Source organism: Muntiacus reevesi, chromosome 1 (assembly GCF_963930625.1).
Source record: "Muntiacus reevesi chromosome 1, mMunRee1.1, whole genome shotgun sequence".
Classification (NCBI taxonomy): Eukaryota; Metazoa; Chordata; class Mammalia; order Artiodactyla; family Cervidae; genus Muntiacus; species Muntiacus reevesi.
The window spans coordinates 272,298,032-272,319,372 of record NC_089249.1 but is presented as its reverse complement, the minus strand read 5'-3'; the positions used below and the strand labels follow the sequence as shown (position 1 = coordinate 272,319,372).

At 40.7% G+C, this 21,341-nt stretch overlaps 1 protein-coding gene across 4 annotated transcripts in view; it reads right to left on the bottom strand.

The window, feature by feature from the left end:
* Nucleotides 1–21,341, bottom strand: part of LNPEP (leucyl and cystinyl aminopeptidase) — a 100,983-nt gene that overhangs the window by 48,738 nt on the left and 30,904 nt on the right. For all 4 annotated transcript variants that reach the window (XM_065919124.1, XM_065919155.1, XM_065919117.1 and 1 more), the window contains exons 2-4: nucleotides 9,562–10,402; nucleotides 5,082–5,220; nucleotides 3,427–3,558 (exon numbers count right to left, since the gene is read on the bottom strand). In XM_065919124.1, coding sequence (XP_065775196.1) covers nucleotides 3,427–3,558; nucleotides 5,082–5,220; nucleotides 9,562–10,379 — 1,089 coding nt within the window. In that variant the 5' untranslated portion in view covers nucleotides 10,380–10,402. The remainder of the gene's footprint in view (nucleotides 1–3,426; nucleotides 3,559–5,081; nucleotides 5,221–9,561; nucleotides 10,403–21,341) is intronic.

Sequence of the window (21,341 nt, the reverse complement as noted above, 5' to 3'; positions counted from 1 at the left end):
TTCCTTATATATTTTGAATATTACTCCCTTACCTGATATATTGAAAGTGTTGAAAGTGAAAGCCGCTCGGTCGTGTCTGACTTTTGTGACCCCACAGACTATACAGTCCATGGAATTCTCCAGGCCAGAATACTGGAGTGGGGAGTTGTTCCCTCCTTCAGGGGATCTTCCCAACCCAGGGGTCAAACCCAGGTCTCCTGTATTGCAGGTGGATTCTTTACCACCTGAGCCACCAAGGAAGCCCAAGAATACTGGAGTGGGTAGCCTATCCCTTCTCCAGGGGATCTGCCCCACCCAGGAATAGAACTGGGGTCTCCTGTATTGCATGGATTCTTTACCAGCTTAGCAGATAGATGCTATCTGATATTTTCCTCCAATTCACAGGTTGCCTTTTTATTTTGCTGGCTGTTTCCTTTGCAGTGAAGAAGCTTTTCAGTTTAAGATAGTCCCACTTGTTGATTTTGGCTTTTGTTGAATGTGCTTTGGTGTCATGTACAAAAAAAATAATTGCCAAGACCCATGTCATGGAGCATTTTCTCTGTTTTCTTCTAGGAGTTTTACACTTTCAGATCTACAGTTAAGTCTTTAATTCATTTCCAGTTAGTTTTTGTGAGTGGTGAGAGATAAAGATTCACTTTCATTCTTCTGGATGTGATGATCCAGTTTTCCCAGCACTATTTATTGAGGGCACTCCCATTTCCCCGGCGAGTATTTTTGACTCTCTTGTCTAATATTAGTTGACCATATTTGCAGGAGTTTACTTTTGGCTTCTTGTTTCTGTCACATTGGTCTTTGTGTCTCATTTTATGCCAGTATCATACTCTTTTGAATACCATGCATAAGATTTTGGTTACTTTATTTTTGTAGTATATAGCTTGAAATCAGAAAGTGTGATACCTTCAAACTTTGTTCTTTTTTCTCAAAATTTCTCTAGCTATTTGAGGTCTCTGTGGTTCCATAAAATTTTAGGATTTTTTCCTATTTCTGTGAAAAATTACATTGGAATTCTATTGCATTGAATCTATCGATTTAAAAAAAAATCATTTAGTAGAATTCACCAGAGAAACTGATTTGATCCTGGGCTTTTCTTTGTTGGGATGTTTTTGATTATTAATTCAATCTCTTTACTAATCTATTGATTTTTTTTTAATGTCTTCATGATTTAGTCTTAGCAGACTATATATTCCTAGGAATGTGTCCATTTTTCCTAGATTATCCAGTTTCTTGGCCTATAATTTTTCACAGTAGGTTCTTATGATCCATTGTATTTCTCTATCAAGTGTAATGTCTCCTTTTCATTTCTGATTTTGAAGCTTGTTTTTATTAGTTAGTTGAGCTAAAGGTTTGTCAATTTCATTTATTTTTCTAAAATCCAACTCTCAGTTTCACCTTTTCTCCTCTTTTTCTGGTATCTATTTCATTTATCTGCTCTGATCTTTATTTCCTTCCTTCTGCTAACTTTGGGCTTAGATTGCTATTCTTTTTTCCAGTTTCTTAAGGTGCAAAGTTAGGTTGTTTATTTGAGATTTTTCTTTTTACTTGGTGAAGGCATTTATCAATCTAAATTTCTCTATTAGAACTGGTTTTGATACATAACATATAATACATATACCACTACATTACACTATTAGAGCGTTCTGAATTTTACTATAATTACCTTTTCCAGTGGGTTCTACATTTTCATGTTTTAAATTCAGCTGGAAGCACTCCTTTCAGCAGTTCTTGTAAGGCAGGTCTAGTGGTAAGGGGCTCTCTCTGCCTTTTTTCCATATGGAAAAGTCTTTCTCACTCCATCACTTCTGAAGGATAACTTTGCTAGACAGAGTATTTTTGGTTGGCAGTTTTTTTTTCCTTCCCTTTCTTTTTTCAGAGGTTTTTGGTATGCTACAAGCATCACTGACTTGGATATCCAAATTTCTCTCCAGATTTGGTAAATTTTCAACAATTATTTTTTTACGTAACTTTCTGCCCACTGCTTGTTATGTTCTCCTTCTGAAACTCCAATAATTCACAAATTGTTTCTTCTGATGGTATCCCACAAATCATGCAGGTTTTCTTAACTCTTTTTCCTTTGTTCTGACCAGGTAATAGAAAACTCCCTGTCTTCTAACTCACAAATTCTTTTTCTTGCTTCATCCATTCTGCTGTTGATGCTCAGTATTGCAAGTTTCATTTCATTCATTGTATTTTTCAGACCGATAATTTTTTTTTAATGATTTCAATGTCTTTCTTAAACTTCTCATTTTGTCCATGTATTGTTTCTTGATTTAATCAAATTGCCTTTTCCTATCTTCCTGTGGTTCATAGTTTCCTTGGAGTAGCTATTCTGAAGTCTTTATTGAGTAAATGGCAGATTTCCACATCTTTGGTATCGGTTACTGGGAGATTGCTGTGATCCTTTGGCGGTACTGTGTTTCCTTAAATTGTCGCATTACTGTCTTCACATCTGAAATAGCAGTCACCTTCTCTGGTCTTTACTAACTTTTCTCTCCAATGCATCTGAACTCATATGCTTTGCTCCAAAAGTGTACTAGAACTTTTCTGCTAGAAATCTGACTTCCACAAAGTCTCTATTATCCAAGCATGACTGTCTAAGACAGTGTTTTACCGAGCTCCCAGACCACAGCCAAAGGGACTACAGTAAAAGTGTGGGCCACAATGGGGTCCACAGCCAGGACTGAGGTCTGCATGCTGAGACCCAAAGCATGGCAGGGAAAGGCTCCTCCCAGGTTTTCAGGAAGAGAGTGCTGGACCCCACGTCTTCCACAAGGACATTTTTGCCCATAGATAGATGCCCAATTGTTGTTCCTGGGGCGGGGGTGGAGGGGAGCAGACAGGGATGAATGAGGGACATCTTACCAAGCCAATATGTGTGTGTCTGTCACTCCGTTTTGTCTGATTCTTTGCGATCCCATGGACTATAACAGGCCAGGCTCTTCTGTCCATGGACTCTTCCAGGCAAGAATACTGGAGAGGGTAGCCATTCCCTTCTCCAGGAGACCCTCCCGACCCAGGGATCAAACCCAGGTCTTCCACACTGCAGGCAATTCTTTACCATCTGAGCCACCAGGAAAGTCCCTATCCAGCCACAATGCTGTCACTTATCTTAAATCCAAATAGTCACATAAAACTAGTGACCACCATAATGGACAGCACAGTTCTAGAGGCTTTATTGCCTTTATATATTGCCTTACTGAAATTCTCTTAACAAAGTAAAATTCAAAGGAACTTAAATATCATTGATTTTCTAGGTATTCAAATAGTAAATAACAACTAAGTAAAAGTAACAGTTCTGGTATAAAATGTCAGAGTGGTGAATCAAAAGCTTGGTTTTCTTCATAAAGCAGTTGCCAGATATCATGAAAGGGCTCCTCTCAACTTCTTATAAACGGGTTTTTAAGACAACTTCCATGACGACATACATACCAGCGTTCCATTTACGTCCTGACTCAGGTTCTTCATCTCCCCCACGATGAAGGCAACCAGGTAAGTGCTCATCTTCACACTCTCAAAAAACTCATCCTGGACAAGCCCATCTTCCATCACGATTGACGACTTCTACAAGCAAAGGGGAAAATGCCAATTCTGTAACTATGGGAATATGTGACAGCAACATACAACCTGGGCAACTGGAAATTCAGATAGGAAGTAAGTAGTGAAGACGCTGGCCTATTTTAATTTCTCAGCACAAGTTCCTAAACAGCACGGATCTCAGCCTCAGTCTCCTCTGCCATCCTTCATCTCGAGGACAGACTGAGTACAGTAAAACCCTTAAGAAGCTCTTAGTTTCAAACAATGGCTTTAAATAAATGTAAGTTAGAGACAGTAACAGTGGCTCTGTCTCCCCTTTAAAACACCACCAAAGACAAAAATCCTTCCTTATGATCTGAGAATACCCCATTCTACTGCTACAAAAATAAGACATTCACACAAGGAGGAGCTACAGCTGGTTAATCCCTCCAAATGACGTGAAATGGCTTCATAAAGGACTGTGCTGATGACCACAAGAAGGCTACGGGATCAAAGGTGAGGAGTCACTAGAGAAGCCTGCAGTAGACACAAGATGAGGGAACGTGTGCAGCCTTGCAGGATTTTCCAGCCATAAATTTAAAATGTTTTAGGTTCCTAGGCAAGTAAGCACTCAATCTCTCTTAAAAAAAGATTAAAGTGAAGAGTTTAGGTGAGGAGTAGAGCTGCTGAAGTGACGTCCTCGTTGAAGGAGAGACCATGTCCTCTTCTGGACTCAAGGGCTGACTCTACAATCAGTTAGATGTTGCTGCTCCTCCCCGCCCCCAGCCACAGGGGTTCTGAGAAGCTCCAATCTGGCTGCATACAGCTCTCGGGTATACCAAGCGTTAGTTGCTCAGTCAAGTCCGATTCTTTGCGACCCCATGGACTGTAGCCCACCAGGCTTCTCTGTCCATGGGATTTCCCAGGCAAGAATACTGAAGTGGGTTGCCATTCCCTTCTCCAGGGGATCCTCCTGACCCAGGGCTTGAACCTGGGTCTCCTGCATTGCAGTCAGATTCTTGCCACCTGAGCCACCAGGTAACAAAAGGACCCTCTGAGTTCTGTTCAGTGTAAAGACAATTCTGCCTGGTTTCACTCCCACTACCTCCCATGCGGAGCTCACAGACAAGAAAGACATCCATGTTCTTGTTGTTAAACCTCCATGTCACAATATCAACTTTTTCAATAACCAGTAAAACATCAAGGTCAATCGTGATTCAACACTTATCAAATATCACAGTTTAGAATAGCAAATTCACCATGTCTCCAAAATATCATTGTTTCTTTAGTAGTAGTTCATAGGATTAATATTTACAGAACTTTAGTATATAGCACACACTTCACATTTCCCGCCCATGCATCCCAGTCTTTCTCCTCCCTCAAGTGCTTCTCAGGCTGACTTCACAACTGATTCCAATACATATTTTACTTTTATTAAAGCATTTTAAGAAAGAGTAAGAAGGAATGTGATTTTAATCATTCTCAGTGGGATGGCAAAGAAGCATCCAAGTATTCATAATAAAGAAAGAGATCCACTCAAAAAATTTTACATTCAGGGAACAGAACAGTACCTTAGGCATATTTGATAAAGCAGTGTATTGCTCATCTCTTTTGATCCTGATGACAAATGTGGCTTTAAATGCTGGTTCATCAAAACAAGGAAAAGCAGATCTTGCTGCCAAGGGTTCAAACTGAGTTGCCGCAAAGTACCTAAAACGAATGCAAATCCATCCAACAGTTATTGAGCACCTACTATTCAAGGCACCTTGCCAAGTTCTAGGGATACTAAGATAAATATCATACAAGTCCAGGCATTAAAGGATTTGCAATCAACTGGGAGAGGCAGAGATTATACAATAGACGGAAAGTTCTCAGGCTGTAAATAATGTCCTAATGGTGAGAGCAAAGTAGTGGAAACAAAGGGTAGGAATTCTGCCTAGTGGTAGAGACACTGTAGGAAAACTGTTGAAGAAATATGAAGAGGGCCTTTAAAAGTGAGGAATGTTTGCAAAGGGAGAGAGGGAAGAGGGTATAGTCTAGGAAGAGCAGAAAGCACAAGGAAGGACAGAGCAGTGCATGTTGGGGGCTGGGGGTGGGTGTCCGATGTGGCTGGAGATGAAGCCACAGAGGGAGGTGACAGCTGGCCACTGAGGTCTTAAAAAGGTTTCTGAGCAAAGAACAGCATGAAAGTCGTTCATCCATTGCCCTTATTCATCTGTACACACTATGACTGCGTAACACTAAACTTCAAACTCACAATCTGCACTAGAACAAAGACTGAAAAAAACTAGGCGTCCGACAGTATGCTGGTGTTTTTTACTCTCTTCAGAAGTGAATCAAAATTTTTCTTCCCCCTCCTACAACACAGCTACAACACTTGAGCATTTAACTGTAAGTCCTCTACTAAAGGTTGGTGGAAAAGCATAAATAGATGAGAAATGGAGATTTTTAATTCAGCAGAAGAATAAAGTAGATCTGCATTTGGGAAATCATCCAAACATGGCCCTAGAGCAATCAGCACAAATGTGGTGCTGGTGTGCACAGATCAACACAATCAATATAGTCAATATGGTACTTAGACAGCCACCACTTTGGAGATGATGGCCTTGCTTCCTTAGGGCTTAGTTCCTACTGATACTTTTAAAAGGCAAGAGGAAAAGAGTGTAAGATTTAAAGGCAGAAGACCCAAACTCTGCAACTTACCAGCCATATGACTTAAGCAAATCAGTGACTTATATCCCATATCCTTATTTGTTAAACCAGGATTGAGGTAGGATCCCTTATCAAACATTTAGGGGTGTTGATTCTATTTTAAAATTCTATTTTGATACATAATAACAACCACATTTATGCCATAAAGTCCTACACAGATGTCTGTTATAAATATTAGACAGTCATAACTCTTCCTTCATGCCCAAATAACTATTTCTTCTTAGAGCAAACTGCAAGAATGATGTCAATCAACGTACATGAAACAATTGAAACATGTTTCTAATATTCTCTCTCTCCGCTCAACTCCCAAATTCTTACCCAGTTAACAGAAGATGTTGGAAGAGGGCCACAAGAGGCCAGGGGATAAAGTTTGATGACATTTGTACTATTCATATGAGAGTCTACTTGAACCATCATTTTGAATAAAAACTGGATTATAATGTTCTGAGACCAAAAAGAGCTTAAAAGAGATGTTAAAAGAGATGCAATAACAACTCTCTTACATAGAAGTCCCTTTGAGAAGGCTGCTGGTTGATGATACTTACAATCTAAGCTGAATACCGCAAAGCTTGTTCTTTCATCAGTGACTGCATTTGCTGTCAGAAACACTAGCTGCAGTTTGAGCACCACCTCCAGTAGCACTGAAGACAGTTATGAATTAGCTGAGGGTCAGGTAAAAGAGTTCTAAGCACTGGTGATAACAATGGGTAAAGAGGTGTGAGTGGGTGAAGAAAGAGGCAGTGTACCAAGGTGGTTAAGAATATGTGGTCTCTGATGACTGGATTCGAATTCCCCTCTGCTACTTGCTAGTCAAAAGATGCTGAATGAGTTCTTTCATGTGCCTCTGCTTCCTCATCTGAAAAGTGAATAAAATATAATTTTTACCCCTTCATGAGTTTGACAGGATAAAAAACTAAACATAGAGCATGCCTGCACCAGTTTCTCGCACTTCAGTTCTCAAGTAAATATGGGCTGCCACTATCAGTGGAATTCAGGAAAGTGCACATGAAGTTCGTGAAGGCAGGTGAAGGCTGTGAGAAAGAGCAAAAAATACCAACACTCCCAGGTCTAGAAAGAAATTGAACTAAGTCATCTTGAAAATGAGGAACTGCTGAAGGATCGTAAACCAAAGACCAACGTGGTCAGGTCTGTGCTTCTAGAACTAGTCTGGCAGCCCATGTGGAAGACGAGGAAAAGAGAAGAGGAGGGCTGTGGCTGGATTAGAGGTCAGAGGTCTAGTTAAGAAGATGGTCCAAGAGTTCAAGAAAATGACACTGGGAGACGGAAGGACAAAGAAATGAAACACATCCCCACCCTAAGTTTTTTTCCCAGTTTGTCTAGTATCAGTTTGTTCTCTAGAGCCTGAAGTCTATCGTCAACAACTTGTAGATCTAACCGCAAGGTCACTGACCATCTCCACCTCATAGATGATACAGGTCAAGTTCCTCTACCACAAGCAGTGTCAGTACATTCGACATCTACACACACTTTGATTTTCCAATCGATAAGGAATATATTCCTTAGTTACTTTGTTTTGAATTATAGTTTTCAGATCCCTTGAAAGGTATACACAATCTTCTAAACTTTTATCTTGCATCAATATATACAATTAGGTGGGGCATTCATTTTATTGAACCAGGTAAGTAAATAAATTTATATATGTTTTCTGCAAGAGCAGAGTTTGAGAAAATACTCTGTTTCTTAATTGTAAGAATCTGTCTTCCATTTCTCTAGCATTTTTCACCACTCAATCCAGTCAATAGCAAGAGTCAACAAGTGACGATATCCAAAACCACCACTCTTCCAGTTACATATAGGCAGACCCAAGAGAACCCAATGGCAATAATCTGAATGGAAGAGATGACTAGGGGATTTATTCAAAGATTTGTCGCATACTAAGAACACTGTTTCTATATATCCTATAATGCCTAGAGGATGCTGGAGATTATAAAAGGAGAAGTAAAGCCAAGAAGCCCCCAAACTACCACTGCAATTTAAATTTGCTTTTCATGTCAGATCTCACAGTGGGAGCCAGTAGGCCATTTATTTTTAAAACGTTAAGGGGAAAGAGAAAAATTACTTATCTGAATAGGAGTACAGATTTTGCTTATCTCTTTCTCTATTTAAGAAGGATCAAAACACTTTAGATTTAAAATATTCATCTATTCAGCTCAACATATCAACATACATTAGCCAAATGGCCAGCATCAGTAATTCACTGGTTTGCAAAGGAATAGGAGAGAATGCGCCAAAGCATTAGGCAGATCTGACAAGGAATTTGGACATGTAAGAGAACTGACATTGTTGCTACTGAAGACTAACCTGTATGCACCTGTGCACTGCATCCTTCCAGAAATTCAAGCTATATCTATGAATACTAAGGTTCAACAACAGAATGCTGTGGTTGTTCAGTCTCCCAGTCGTGTCTGACTCTTTGTGACCCCATGGACTGCAGCATGCCAAAGAACAAAATATGTGGTCTAAATGGGGAGTCTAGGAATTTTATGTTTTAAGTCCCTTTTTTAAAATTAAAATCTCTCTAAAATTTCTTTTTTAAAATTTTCATCAGAAATCCAAAAGAGCGGCAATAAAAAAAATTAATAAACCAGCAAAAATTAAAGATGCTAAAAATTATATATATATATAAATGTATGTAAGTTTACAGCACTTCTTCATGCTTCCTTTCTCTATCTCGGTAAGCATGTCCTACAAGTTCCACATAATAGCAAAATATGTCTTAAGGGATAATCCATATTCTTCACTCTGCTTCACTCTGACCTTATAAGGGGACAGAAACTAGATTCATAAGAAATGACAAGCTCAAGATAATTTAAGCTCTTGTAATTGAGAATGTAACTGATATAATCTTTAGCCATTTCCTTTCATCAGCTGGCCCCTACCTCCACCGTGACATATGACATACATGTCATGATATATGCTCAGGGCTTTTACTGAGAGAAAGAGGAGGAGGAGGAGGAGTGATAGTTGCTCAGTTGTGTCTGACTCTTTGTGACCCCATGGACTGTAACCCACCAGGTCCCTCTGTCCATGGGATTCTCCAGGCAAGAATACTGGAGTGGGGTTGCCATTCCCTTCTCCAGACGACCTTCCCGACCCAGGGATCAAACCCAGGTCTCCTGCATTGCAGGCAGATTCTTTACCATCTGAGCTATCGTATACTCTTTCAAATCACCAGTCTATTATTTTGCACCTAATCTCTTAAAAAAAAAATAATAATAATAATAATTGCAGTCGATGTTGCTGATGTGGGCAGAGGGACCCATATTGCAGAAGTTATCAGAGAGCAAAGAAGCAGGATCGCTGAAGAGGGCTACGTACTTTTTCTCAGTACTTTCATCTGTGTAGGAGATGCCATAGAACCCATAGTAAGAACTAGATATGTTGGCCGAATACTCGATCTTCAAGGTATAGTTGCGCCCTTCAAGCAGGGCCTCGGGGGCGACAATGGCAATCTGTTCATGCAGGGGGTACTCCAGGACGTCAACTTCTTTTTCCGGGCTTGAAACTGCAGTCATAAAGGTCACTCTGGAAATGTTGTGGCCTGCGCTGTGAAGAATGATGTTCCACGTGGCCTGAAGGGCCTGGAGCGAAATCGTCACGGAGCCCCTGAACGTCATCGAGGTGAGGTTTGGGTGGAGGTTCAGTTCATAGCGCACTGGCATGATGGCAGTGGGCAGCCTGGTTTGGGCCCACGGAAACAACTTTCCATTCGTTGCGATTGGCTGAATCAGTTCCATGGATCGGTTTTTTTTATGGCAGCCTTCTTTGGTAAAGGTACACCTGGGCAGGAGGTAAATCACCATGATTACAGAAACAGCAACTAGGATGATGAAAGCACAGACCGCCATGGTCCTGGCAGAGGGCATGGAGCAGGGCCCATCCGCGTTCTGCCGGTAGCCGGCCGCGCTGTTTCGGAGGCCCGCGCTCCTGTTCATGAAGGACATGCCCAGCAGCTTTGCAGACGACTCGTAGTCCTCTTCGTCCTCGTCCAGCTCATGCTCGCCAAGACCCCGAACCAGCAGTCGGGAACCCCGGGGCTCGTATTCCACCTCGTCAGGCTCCAGAGGATGTAAACAGGGCTCTTTGGCTAAATCCACCACATCTGGTTCTTCCTCAAACATGCTGTTTTCAATCATATTCCGGGGGAGCTGAAGCCGATCTGGGGGAAAACAAAAACAAAAACACATAAGGACCAGGCACAGAGTGAGGGGAGATAGGGCATGATGAAATGTCTACTAGCAAGACCACATTTAATCTAAGGATTTTTTTTTTTTAATCACTAAGACTTATTTCTATTTCAGAGCTACTGAATTAGATGACGCTTATAATATTCTGGTATCATCCATTAAAAACTCAATTATAGGTAACAGCATATCACAGTAATGAAATAAGAAAGCTAAATACAATGGCTAGTATCCAAAAAAAAAAAAAAAGGCAGCCGAGATTAAATACTGATTTCCTTAATACACTCCTGCCCAACAACCAGGGCCCCCGTCCTGAGGGAGCAGGGAAGCCTGGCGTGCTGCAGTCCACAGGGTTGCAAAGAGTCAGACGCGACTTAGCGACCGAACGACAACAGTAAGTTGACAACAGTAAGTTGAGCAGCTCTGGTCCGAGCCTTCTTCATGATCATCCCGGCATGTGTTCCGGCCATCCCAGACTGCTCACTAATCTGAGACAAGCCAGGCGGCTCTTCTCATCCTCCAGGTCTGTTTTCCTCTCTGGTCCCTTTGCCGGCAATGTCATCATTTCCCCCACCCCACTCCACCTAGTGAACACCTGTTTTTCCACCACTCATCTTAACTTGCTACAGTGTAAATCAAGAAAAAGTTGTTTTCTTGGTTTTCCCCTTTCTCTTTATTACCTTTAAAAAATACATTTTCTTTTCATTTCATCTTGCTCCTTTCACTTTTGGGGGGTGGGGGGTGAGGTCACCTTTTCCTATCTCCTCTCCATCCCCGAATTTATAAAAGCTATGCTACTTTTAGTCAACGCTACGGTTTTTCCAGTGGTCATGTATGGATGTGAGAGTTGGACTATAAAGAAAGCTGAGTACTGAAGAATCGATGCTTTTGAACTGTGGTGTTGGAGAAGACTCTTGAGAGTCCCTTGGACTGCAAGGAGTTCCAACCAGTCCATCCTAAAGGAAATCAGTCCTGGGTGTTCACTGGAAGGACTGACATTGAAGCTGAAACTCCAATACTTTGTTCACTTTATGAAGAGCTGACTCACTGGAAAAAGACCCTTATGTTGGGAAAGGTTGAAGGCAAGAGAAAAAGGGGATGACAGAGGATGAGATGGTTGGATGGCATCACCGACTCAATGGACGTGAGTTTGAGTAAACTCTGGGAGCTGGTGATGGACAGGGAGGCCTGGCGTGCTGCAGTTATGGGGTCACAAAGAGTCGGACACGACTGACTGACTGAAGTGACTGACTGATGCTACTTTTATAGTTTTCTTTGAAGAAAACTTTTAATCACTTTCTAGGTATATGGGTTCAGCAATCTGCCATCCACCCATCTCATATGAATGATCTAGAAATGGAAAAATGGTGACAGTTATAACATTCTGCTTTGGGAATTTAATCTCTTAAATATCCTTCATTGTTCCAACTTCTTGTTGACATAATTATGTTTTGTTTTGATAGCTGATTGTGTTTGAGACTCACGGACTTCATTAACAGAGCAAATATTGATATAATGGAACTCAAAAACTTTTTTGTAAAACTTTTAATAAAATCTCAGTGGTTAGAAATTTTCTGTGGTAGTTTTTTTTTAATTTAATTAATCATTTCAATTGGAGGATAGTTACCTTACAATATTGTGGTGGCTTTTGCCACACATCGACATGAATCAGCCATGGGTGAACATGTGTCCTCCTATCACGAACCCCCCTCCCACCTCCTGTGGTCGTTTTAAGTACTTGGTACAGTGGTGCAGACCAGTTGCTTCATTTGCTTTTTCATTAAAAGGCCATTCTGACTTTTTTAACCTCCTCTGGGCCGATTATGTTCTCTTAGGCATTTGCCCATGTGTTCTCTCAGACCTGACGTAGACAACCATGAGGTCTGAGCAGTACAGTTTAATTTAATAAATGTCTAAACTAACTGTAGGTATAATCTCAGCTTAATAATTTAGAGCATTCCCATACCCGAATCCACCCCCTGAGAACTCTGTCTTTGTGTCTTTGATTCCTCAGCCACACCCTGTTTAAAGCCAAGGGGTACCCTGCAGACTGACTGTTTTAGCATCTTCTGTCTGCGCTTCATTAACTTTCAATCTTTTGACTGGGGCTTAGTCAGATCCCTGCCAACATCCAGATAGCGTACTTTAATTATTTATCATCCAATCAGATTATATGTATGTGGAATTTTAAACTTTCAGAAATAGAACACATCAACTCTTCTGCTATACTTTTATTGCATACTAGAAGCAAACGTTTGTATGCATGTACAATCATATCAAGTTAAATATACCAAACCAAGGAAAAATACTTTTATTACAGGTAGCCCATGAAGACTGTACTTCGGAGTCTATTTAAGAAATCTTGCTTTGCGTTCTTAAGTGAGTACACTTTGATCTCAGCATTAAAATTTGAGTGTAACACATGACTACCCCTTGCTCTAAAGGGATTTTTTTTTTTTTTGTATTTAAAGAAGCGATCCTAAAGAAACAGGAAATTTTCTAAAACTTCTTAAATCCACATATACGAGCTATCTATAAGCCCAAAGCAAAGAAGGTCCTAGTTGAACTATTTCGGTTTCAAACAACATAGGCCCACGTGGTTATGATCTAAGAAAACGGAAGACATTTCTTTTCATCAGATACTGTGAACTGGTGCTCCTTGATGTTGTCTGTGGACCAGCACCAATCTGCAAACTGTTTATTATCCATCTGCGATAGGCTACATGAAGAATACTGATATTTAAAAACTTTTTTAGCAGATTGACAGTAATGTTATATTTAACAAATTCAGTAATTTAAAAATGGAGCTTATATCTTGTTTTTCAATTTTCCAATGATTCATTTTTTATATGATACAAAATTTCCACAACAGATTAAAAATTAAGAACCACAAAAAACAAGGAAACTTGGTTCTCCAGCTCAGGTAACATGAGAAGCAATGGGCTGGATTACCTGCATTACGGGCAACTCAGGAGGATACAAAGTTAACAACTAGGACAGGAGCAGTGGAAGTGAAAAGAGGGAAAGATGGATGACAAGTCATGTTAAAGAGTGAGAATACACAGGAACTGATGCTCTGCTGGGCTGGATGATGGAGACAGAAGGATGACGGAGGTAGGCCTGTAGGATGGAGACAGAAGGAAGTTTATGTCAACTGCCTGTGCACATTCTGGCTTGGATAATGAGGAGGGAATGCCAGTCACTGAGATGAGAATACAGTGGTTTTGTGAGGGCCGGGGGGCGGGGCGGGAGCAGCGAGAATGGAATTATGAGATGGCATCTGGCATGGGACACGACACTCTTATCTGACAGAGAGCCAGGCGCAGCTGTCTGAGTAATAGCGCATTATAGCAGTACACAGGCTTCCCAGGTGGCTCAGTGGGAAAGCACCCACCTGCCGACGCAGGAGGCGCGGCGGGTTCAATCCCTGGTTGGGGAAGATCCCCTGGAGGAGGACATGGCAACCCACTCCAGTATTCTTGCCTGGAGAATCCCATGCACGGAGGAGCCTGGTGGGCTGCAGTCCATGGGGTCGCAGAGTCAGACACAACTGAGCACATAGGCATCCAAAGCATTGAGAGCCTCACTTTGAGACAGAGCTTCAGATCCTGGCTCTCCCACTGACTGCTTGATCTCAAAACAGGTTTCCAAACATCCCTGAGTTTCCATTTCCTCACCTGTAAACATGGAGAAGGAAATGGCAACCCACTCCAGTCTTCTCGCCTAGAGAATCCTGTGGATGGAGGAGCCTGGTGGGCTGCTGTCCATGGGGTCGCACAGAGTCGGACACGACTGAAGCGACTTCGCATAGCGAAGATGGAAAACGGTACCTACTTTGTAAGTCTGTTACAAGGATTATGTTATGTGGGCCTGGACTCAAAAGAAGGATCTGGGTGGAAGACTCGGGTTTCAGAATTAGCTGTGTTTATTTAAGTTAGGATTAAAAGCATGCAGATAGATGAGACAACGGGAGGGGAGTAAGCGTCAGGGAGCATCACCATTTAAGAGGGGCCGCAGAGGACAAGACTGTACCAGAGGCAGGAAAATCAGGGCAACAGGAAGCAGAGGAAGAGTTTCATGAAGAAGGAAGTGGCTGGTGTTAAATGCCGCAGGAAGGTCACGTACAATGACGCCAGAGAGGCCACTAGATCAGGCAACCCACGAACCAGTGACTTTTTACGAGGTGCCTTCAGAGGAGCTGGGCAAGCGGAAGCCTGACTTCAGTGGCCCAAAGAAAGAAGGAAAAGCTAACAAAGCCAGGCAGTAAGTGCTGCAGAGAGTTCTTTTGAGGCACACAGCTGTGCAACAAGAAAAAAAAACACAGGGTCAAGCTAAAAGAAAATGTGGCGTACAGAAGGTTCAGTCCATTTGCTTTTGTTTGTTGGCCTGTGTCTCAGGTGGAAATGACCCAGGTGTGTATTCGCACGTTATGTGCATGTTACCATAATTAAAAATAAAAAGCAAATGAAAACTTTTTTAAAAAAAAGAAAGAGAGAGCAGATGGTTAATCCAGGGTTAAACAGGTAGGGAGGATGTGGTGAGAGACAAAGGGGAAAATACACAGAGTAAGTGATTAACCGAGGTGTTCAATTCAGAAAACAGGACAGAAAGCAAAGCTACGGCAAACGACATGGGCAAGATTCAAATAAATCCCTTTAAATTGCTATCACATTTTCTGAGAAAACAAAGTTAAAGAGGACATATTTTCAAATCAACAAGCCAAAACAACTTTAAAAGAATAAACCTAATCTAAATTAAGGCTTCTTGGGCAGATACAAGAATTGGTATATTCAATTAGGTACTATAGCAACTTGCGATATTCAAACTAGGCCCTAACAATAAAGGATTCTTCTTCTTCTGAGGCCCTTATGACACATTTAAATAGAGGGAAAAGCTCCATGTGTGAGACAGCATTTATATCTACTAGATCATTTCTAAATGGAAACCATTCAATTTCTGAAAAGATGGCTAATTATCAACTAAAGTGACTATTTCTCTAATGAGCAGCTCTATCAAAAAGAGGTTTTATTTTAAAGAAGTTTAAGGTGAAAAAGAAAATAGAAAGATTAGAATTTATAACCAAAAAAGTGATTCTTCTACACAAGTCTAATCTGGCAAAACATTACCCAACCCCCTGACCACCCTCAAAGAAAACCTCTTCCTATTAACCACAAGGCCCACTTTAAGTCACGAGTTGAGATATATCATTATCTCACCATTGAAGGGCAGTCAACAGCACTGTACGTAAGTTTTAAGTAGTTTTAAGTAGTCCCCTTTTCTGGTAACATCCTGTTTGCTCATACCGCGAGGTATAAGCAGTGTCATAAAACACACGCAGAGTCCGACATGCATCCCTACTTTTACCACTAATAACAGTGCATTTTCACAAACTGCACTTAATTTTTCAGTTGACAGGCACAAGGTCACAGCCCAGGATGCAGGGTCCAAGTCAGGTCATTCTCTCTTCCGTTCCCCTCACCCTCCTTGTCTTAAGACAAGTGAAAGGATAATTAGGGGCGGGAGGTGGGAAGATCAGAGAGAAATGGTTCAGTTCATGAGCCCCGTAAGCTCACTTTACCTATCTTGGTTCCAAGAGAGACTAAGATTTATTTTGCTCTTTCATGCTACCTAAAGTTCACTTCAATGCATGTAAAAAGGCCGTGGGAGACTTCCACTTCCAGTATGACAGAGTAATTGGCCCCAGACCATTCCTCCTCTCATAAACAACTGGACGAAATGATGCAACTAATTTCAGGTACCAGCTAAGAGAGGGGGCAAGAATGTGACCTCTGAGAGAAGGCCACATCTGCTTGGTGCTCTGCCTCGGGGCATTTTCCTGACTGTCGTGTAGTCAGCTGCAGTCCAAGCAGAGCAGGGCTGGGAGGCAGAGATAGGGTCCTGGCGAGGAGGGAGTGTACAGAGGAGGGACCACAGAAGCTTGTGTAAGGCTTTCCTGAGAGTCTTTAACCAATGCCGGACATGTAACTACACAGGGCTTACAAAAGAGTGGCTGTATTAAGTTAACAGAAATACAAGAGGTCAAGCAACTTCAGGGAAAGACTGGCAGTCTAACCCAGTCCAAACAAAGCGAACTCATTAACACTCTGGGCATGAGACACTAGGAAGGCTTTGCTTTAGGAGTAAAAACATGCCCCAGGATGAGGCCTACTCTAGACACACGCTAACAAAGCCTAAAACCAAGCCCTAACAGAAGCCACAGCAGAAACAGAATTTGGAGGATGAGTCTTGCTAAGGTAAAACCTGAGGAAAAGCCTTGAGACTTCCACAGATCAGCCCTGGCAAAATATAAAGCTAAGCCTATATAAGAAGATCAGTCAGCAACTAAACTGCCTACTAAAACAAAAATCAACACCCTACAAAGCCATTTTTTAAAAATACGGTATCTAAAGTGGGTAAAAAATTTAGATCAGCTATTATAAATATGTCTCAAAAAGTCAAGGACACTGTGTTTAAAAACAACAACAGAAAAGAATATAGGAACAGATGGGAATCTCAGAAAAATCAAAACTAGAAAAAAGAACCAAATGGGAGGGGAAAAAATGGAAATTCTAGGACTGAAAGGTTCAATAACTAAAATGAAAAAGTCATTGAATAGACATTTTTTTTCAACTTTTTATTTTGTATCAGTATATCCAATTAACAATGCCGTGATAGTTTAAGGGTGAGCAGCGAAGCAACTTGGCCATATGCATACATGTATCCAGTCTCCCCCAAACTACCCTCCCATCCAGGCTGCCATATAATATTGAGTGGAATTGCATGTGCTCGTCGGTTGTCCATTTCAAATATAGGTCACTGAATAGACTTAATAGTGGATTTGAGATAGCAGAAGAGAGAGTCTATGAACTTGACAGATCACTGCCAATTACAAATTTGAGGAATAAAGAAAAAAAAAGAGTTGCAGAAAAATGAACCCAGCATCAGGCGTTTGTAGGACAGTATCAGTCTAATGCATATGTACTGGGAGCCCCAAAAGAAGACCATGAGAATAAAAGCAGAAAAGATATCTGAAGAAATAATTGTTAAAATTGTATAGTTTGTTGAAAACACTATTTTATCATATCCAAAGAGCTCATCAAACTCCCAAGACAATAAATACAAAGAAAATCATATCTAGTTTAATCATGGTTGAACTGCTGAAAATCAAAGATAAAGAGAAAATCATTAAAGGGACCCCAAAACAATATGTTATATACAGGAGAAAAATAATGCCAAGATCACTAACGTCTCATCACAACAATGGGGGCCAGGAGATGACAGAACAACATTTTTAAAGGGCTAGAAGAAAAAAAAAAATTCCATTCAAAATTCTCAATCAAGTGAAAAATCCTTCAAAAACAAGATAAACATATTTTCAAATAAAATGAAAGCTGACAAAGTTCTTCTCAAGCAGATGTGTACTACAAGAAATTACAAAAAATGGTTCTTCAGGATGGAGGGAAACAATACGATATGGAAATTCAGGTCTTCAGGAAGGAAAGGAGGATACCAAAAATGATGAATAAGTTACCAAAAAGTAAGTTTATATTTTTTATTTTTCTTAAAGCTTCCTTAAAAGACTCTTTTAAACAAGAAGAACATGCAAGTAGTTTTGAACAGAAATAAAAGATATGACAACAAGAGCATGAAAAATGGAGAGGGTGAATAAGGAGAGTTATATTAAATTATATCTGTGAATTGAGAAGATGAAATGGATGTGTCAAGTGAGAGGTTGGAGGTGTGAAGTAGAAAGTGAGAAAAGTCAGGGGTAGAATGTGAAGTGATACAAATGCTGACTATAAACAGACTTTAAAAAGTTAAAGTTGCATATTATTAGCCCTAGAATAATCAATGAAAAAATAACTTAAAACATTCAAAGAAACCAGTAGAGTAAATAAAATGAAGCATTAAAAAATAGTCAATTAACCCAAAAGAAGGCATTAGAAGAGAAAAACAAAAACAAAAGGGACAAATGAAAACAATGGCAAAATGGTAGACTTAAACCCACTTACATAAATAATTACATGAACTATTAATGGATTAAACATCCAACGAAAGGGTGGAGACTGTTATATTTAAAAAAGCAAGATTCAACTATACGCTGTCTATAAGAGATGCATTAAAAATTTAAAGACAAGTTAACAAAATAGAATGAAATTTATAATGATAAAAGGAGATATTTATCAGAAAAAGACACCATTCTTAAATATGTATGTACATAATAATAAAGCTTCAAAACTCATAAACAGAAAATGGCAAAACTCAAGAGAAAAACAAAAACATTCACAACTCTAACTGGAGATTTTATCATTTCTCTTCATAATTGATAGAACAAGTAGACAACAATAAGTAAAGCAACAGGATATGTGAAAGATGCTATCAACCAATTTGGCCTAGGTGACATTTATAGAACATTATACCAGATAACTACAGAATAGATGAGTCATTTACCAAGATGGATCACATGCTGGGCCATAAATCTCAATAAATTTCAAAAGACTGAAATAGTCTTTTTTTAAAGACTCTGTTCTCTGACCAAAAAACCAGTAATAGTAAATCCAGACAATCTCCAGATAGATATCTGGAAAATAGAAAATATACTTCTAAAGAATCTATGAGTCCAAGATAAACCACAAGGAATTTAGAAAATATTTAAAGTAAAAACACAAGATATCAAAAATTGAGAGAAACTTACTGCTATATTAGAAAAAGGTTTTAAATCAATGATCTAAGTTTCTATCCTTAAGTTGGGGGAAAAGAAGCAAATTAAACCTAAGGAGAAACCTAAGGAGAAATAATAAAGAGCAGAACTCAATGAAATATAAAACAGAGTAACAACAGAAAATCAAACAAAACATGCTAGCGGAGGGCAAGAAAGCAGTGTTATTGGCTGTAATTCATGTTCTCCCAGAAACTGGCCTAAAAAGGCATATGTATCAAGTCCTGCTGGATCTCCAAGAGCACTTTCTGCTACTCAAAAGTCTATTTAGGCTCATCACGGAGACAGATCAGAACTGGGTCCTGAGCTAGAGACAGAGGTGCCCTTTAACAAGTCCCTAAGTCTTATGCGTGTCCCTCTTTCAAGAAGACCTGGAAAACACAGAAATATGTAGCCAGTGATAATGCTAGTTATACCCAAATTCAGAAAATACTTGTGTACTCCTCCTCTTAAATATAAACCTACAGAAGGTTTTTTGTGTATGTGGGGGCGGGGTGGTAAAACTAAGTATTTAAAATGGATTAGAGAGCTACTATTTGAAGAAAGGGGCTTCCCAGGTGGTACAGTGATAAAGAGATGCGGGTTCGATCCTTGGGTCAGGAAGATCCCCTGGAGTAGGAAATGGCAACCCACTCCAGTGGTCTTGCCTGGAGAATTCTATGGACAGAGGAGCCTGACAGGCTACAGTTCACAGATTTGAAAAGAGCTGGACATGACTGAGCACTGAGCGTGCACACGCACATTTAAAGGAAAACTCATGATTGCTTCAAAAGCAAAAAAAATAATAATTCTTAACCAAAAAACTATACTTGAGTCATCTGTTTCTGTATTTAGATTTTTGTATATTTTTTTCTTAAGAAGTGAACCCCCTTTTAAAGTTTCCATTTAAAATTTTAGCTATGTACTTTCTCAATAGGAAAAATGCCACAGCGGGGTGGGGCGGGGAAAAGAGGCCTCATTTTTCAGCATTGGATTTAAAGTGCTGACTTCATTTAGGGTAATCACAACCTTGACTCTCACTATGCAGAAACGCAACCATCTAGCAGTAGTTCAGGTTACAGTTCTGTGAGAGGGCTCCCCATAGCTAGCAGCTTTGTTCTAAATCTCAGTGACCCGAGGGCCACAACTATATATAAACTCAGTCGGTCCCTGGCGCTAAGCCACGCTTCCACAAATCCTGGAAGCACACACAGCCCCGTGTGCCGTGCCTGCTCCACCTCTGACCCACGTGAGACCATCGCATGTTGCAAACATCTCAGCTTCCCTCAGGCACACACGGCTGGTGTGGACGCTCATCTTGGTACCCACACCCCATCCTCCTCACTCTCCTCGCCCACAAGCCTCTCTTCCCCCCACCTTTAATACACTAGTCCAGTTTAATCTTTTCAAATTCCTAGGTTTTCAGCTTTTTTAAAATAAATTCAACTATTGCTGGAACAAATGTCCTACTCTGACCCGTTCCACTACCCTCCCTAAAATAGTTTCGTTCTGTTCCGTTCAGTCGCCCAGTCAAATCGAACTCTTTGCGACCCCGTGGACTGCAGCCCACCAGGCCTCCCTGTCCATCGCCAACTCTCAGAGTTTACCCAAACTCATCTCCATTGAGTCAGTGATGCCATCCAACCATCTCATCCTCTGTCATCCCCTTCTCCTCCCACCTTCAATCTTTCCCAGCATCAGGGTCTTTTCAATGAGCTAGCTCTTCGCATCAGGTGGCCAAAGTATTGTACACCGTAAAAATTAAGATGCCTAACTCTTCTCTTAGGATGAAAAGGTTAGAAGGACTGCAATAATAACATGCTTAAATGAGCCCTGAAAAAATGAAGCCAGTGAGTCTTCCACTGATATTACTTTCCCCTAGTACAGTAACTCCTAGGAAAAGCAACTTGATTTATAGCAAACTCGACATTATCCAGCCATCATTCTCAACCAATCCTGCCAACCTGAGGATGACCCGGGACACGCTTGCTTGGTGCACTGTCCATGGCGCTTTCTTTATAGACTGTGCAGTGTTAATGATGCTGGCTGCCCTGCCAATGGTCTACAGAGACTACAGGGAGAGATCAAAACAATCATTCCCGAATCATGAGTCACCGTACCGTCTCCAACTACACGCTGCTGCTGCTGCTAGGTCGCTTCAGTCGTGTCTGGCTCTGTGCTACCCCATAGACGGCAACGCACCGGGCTCTGCCGTC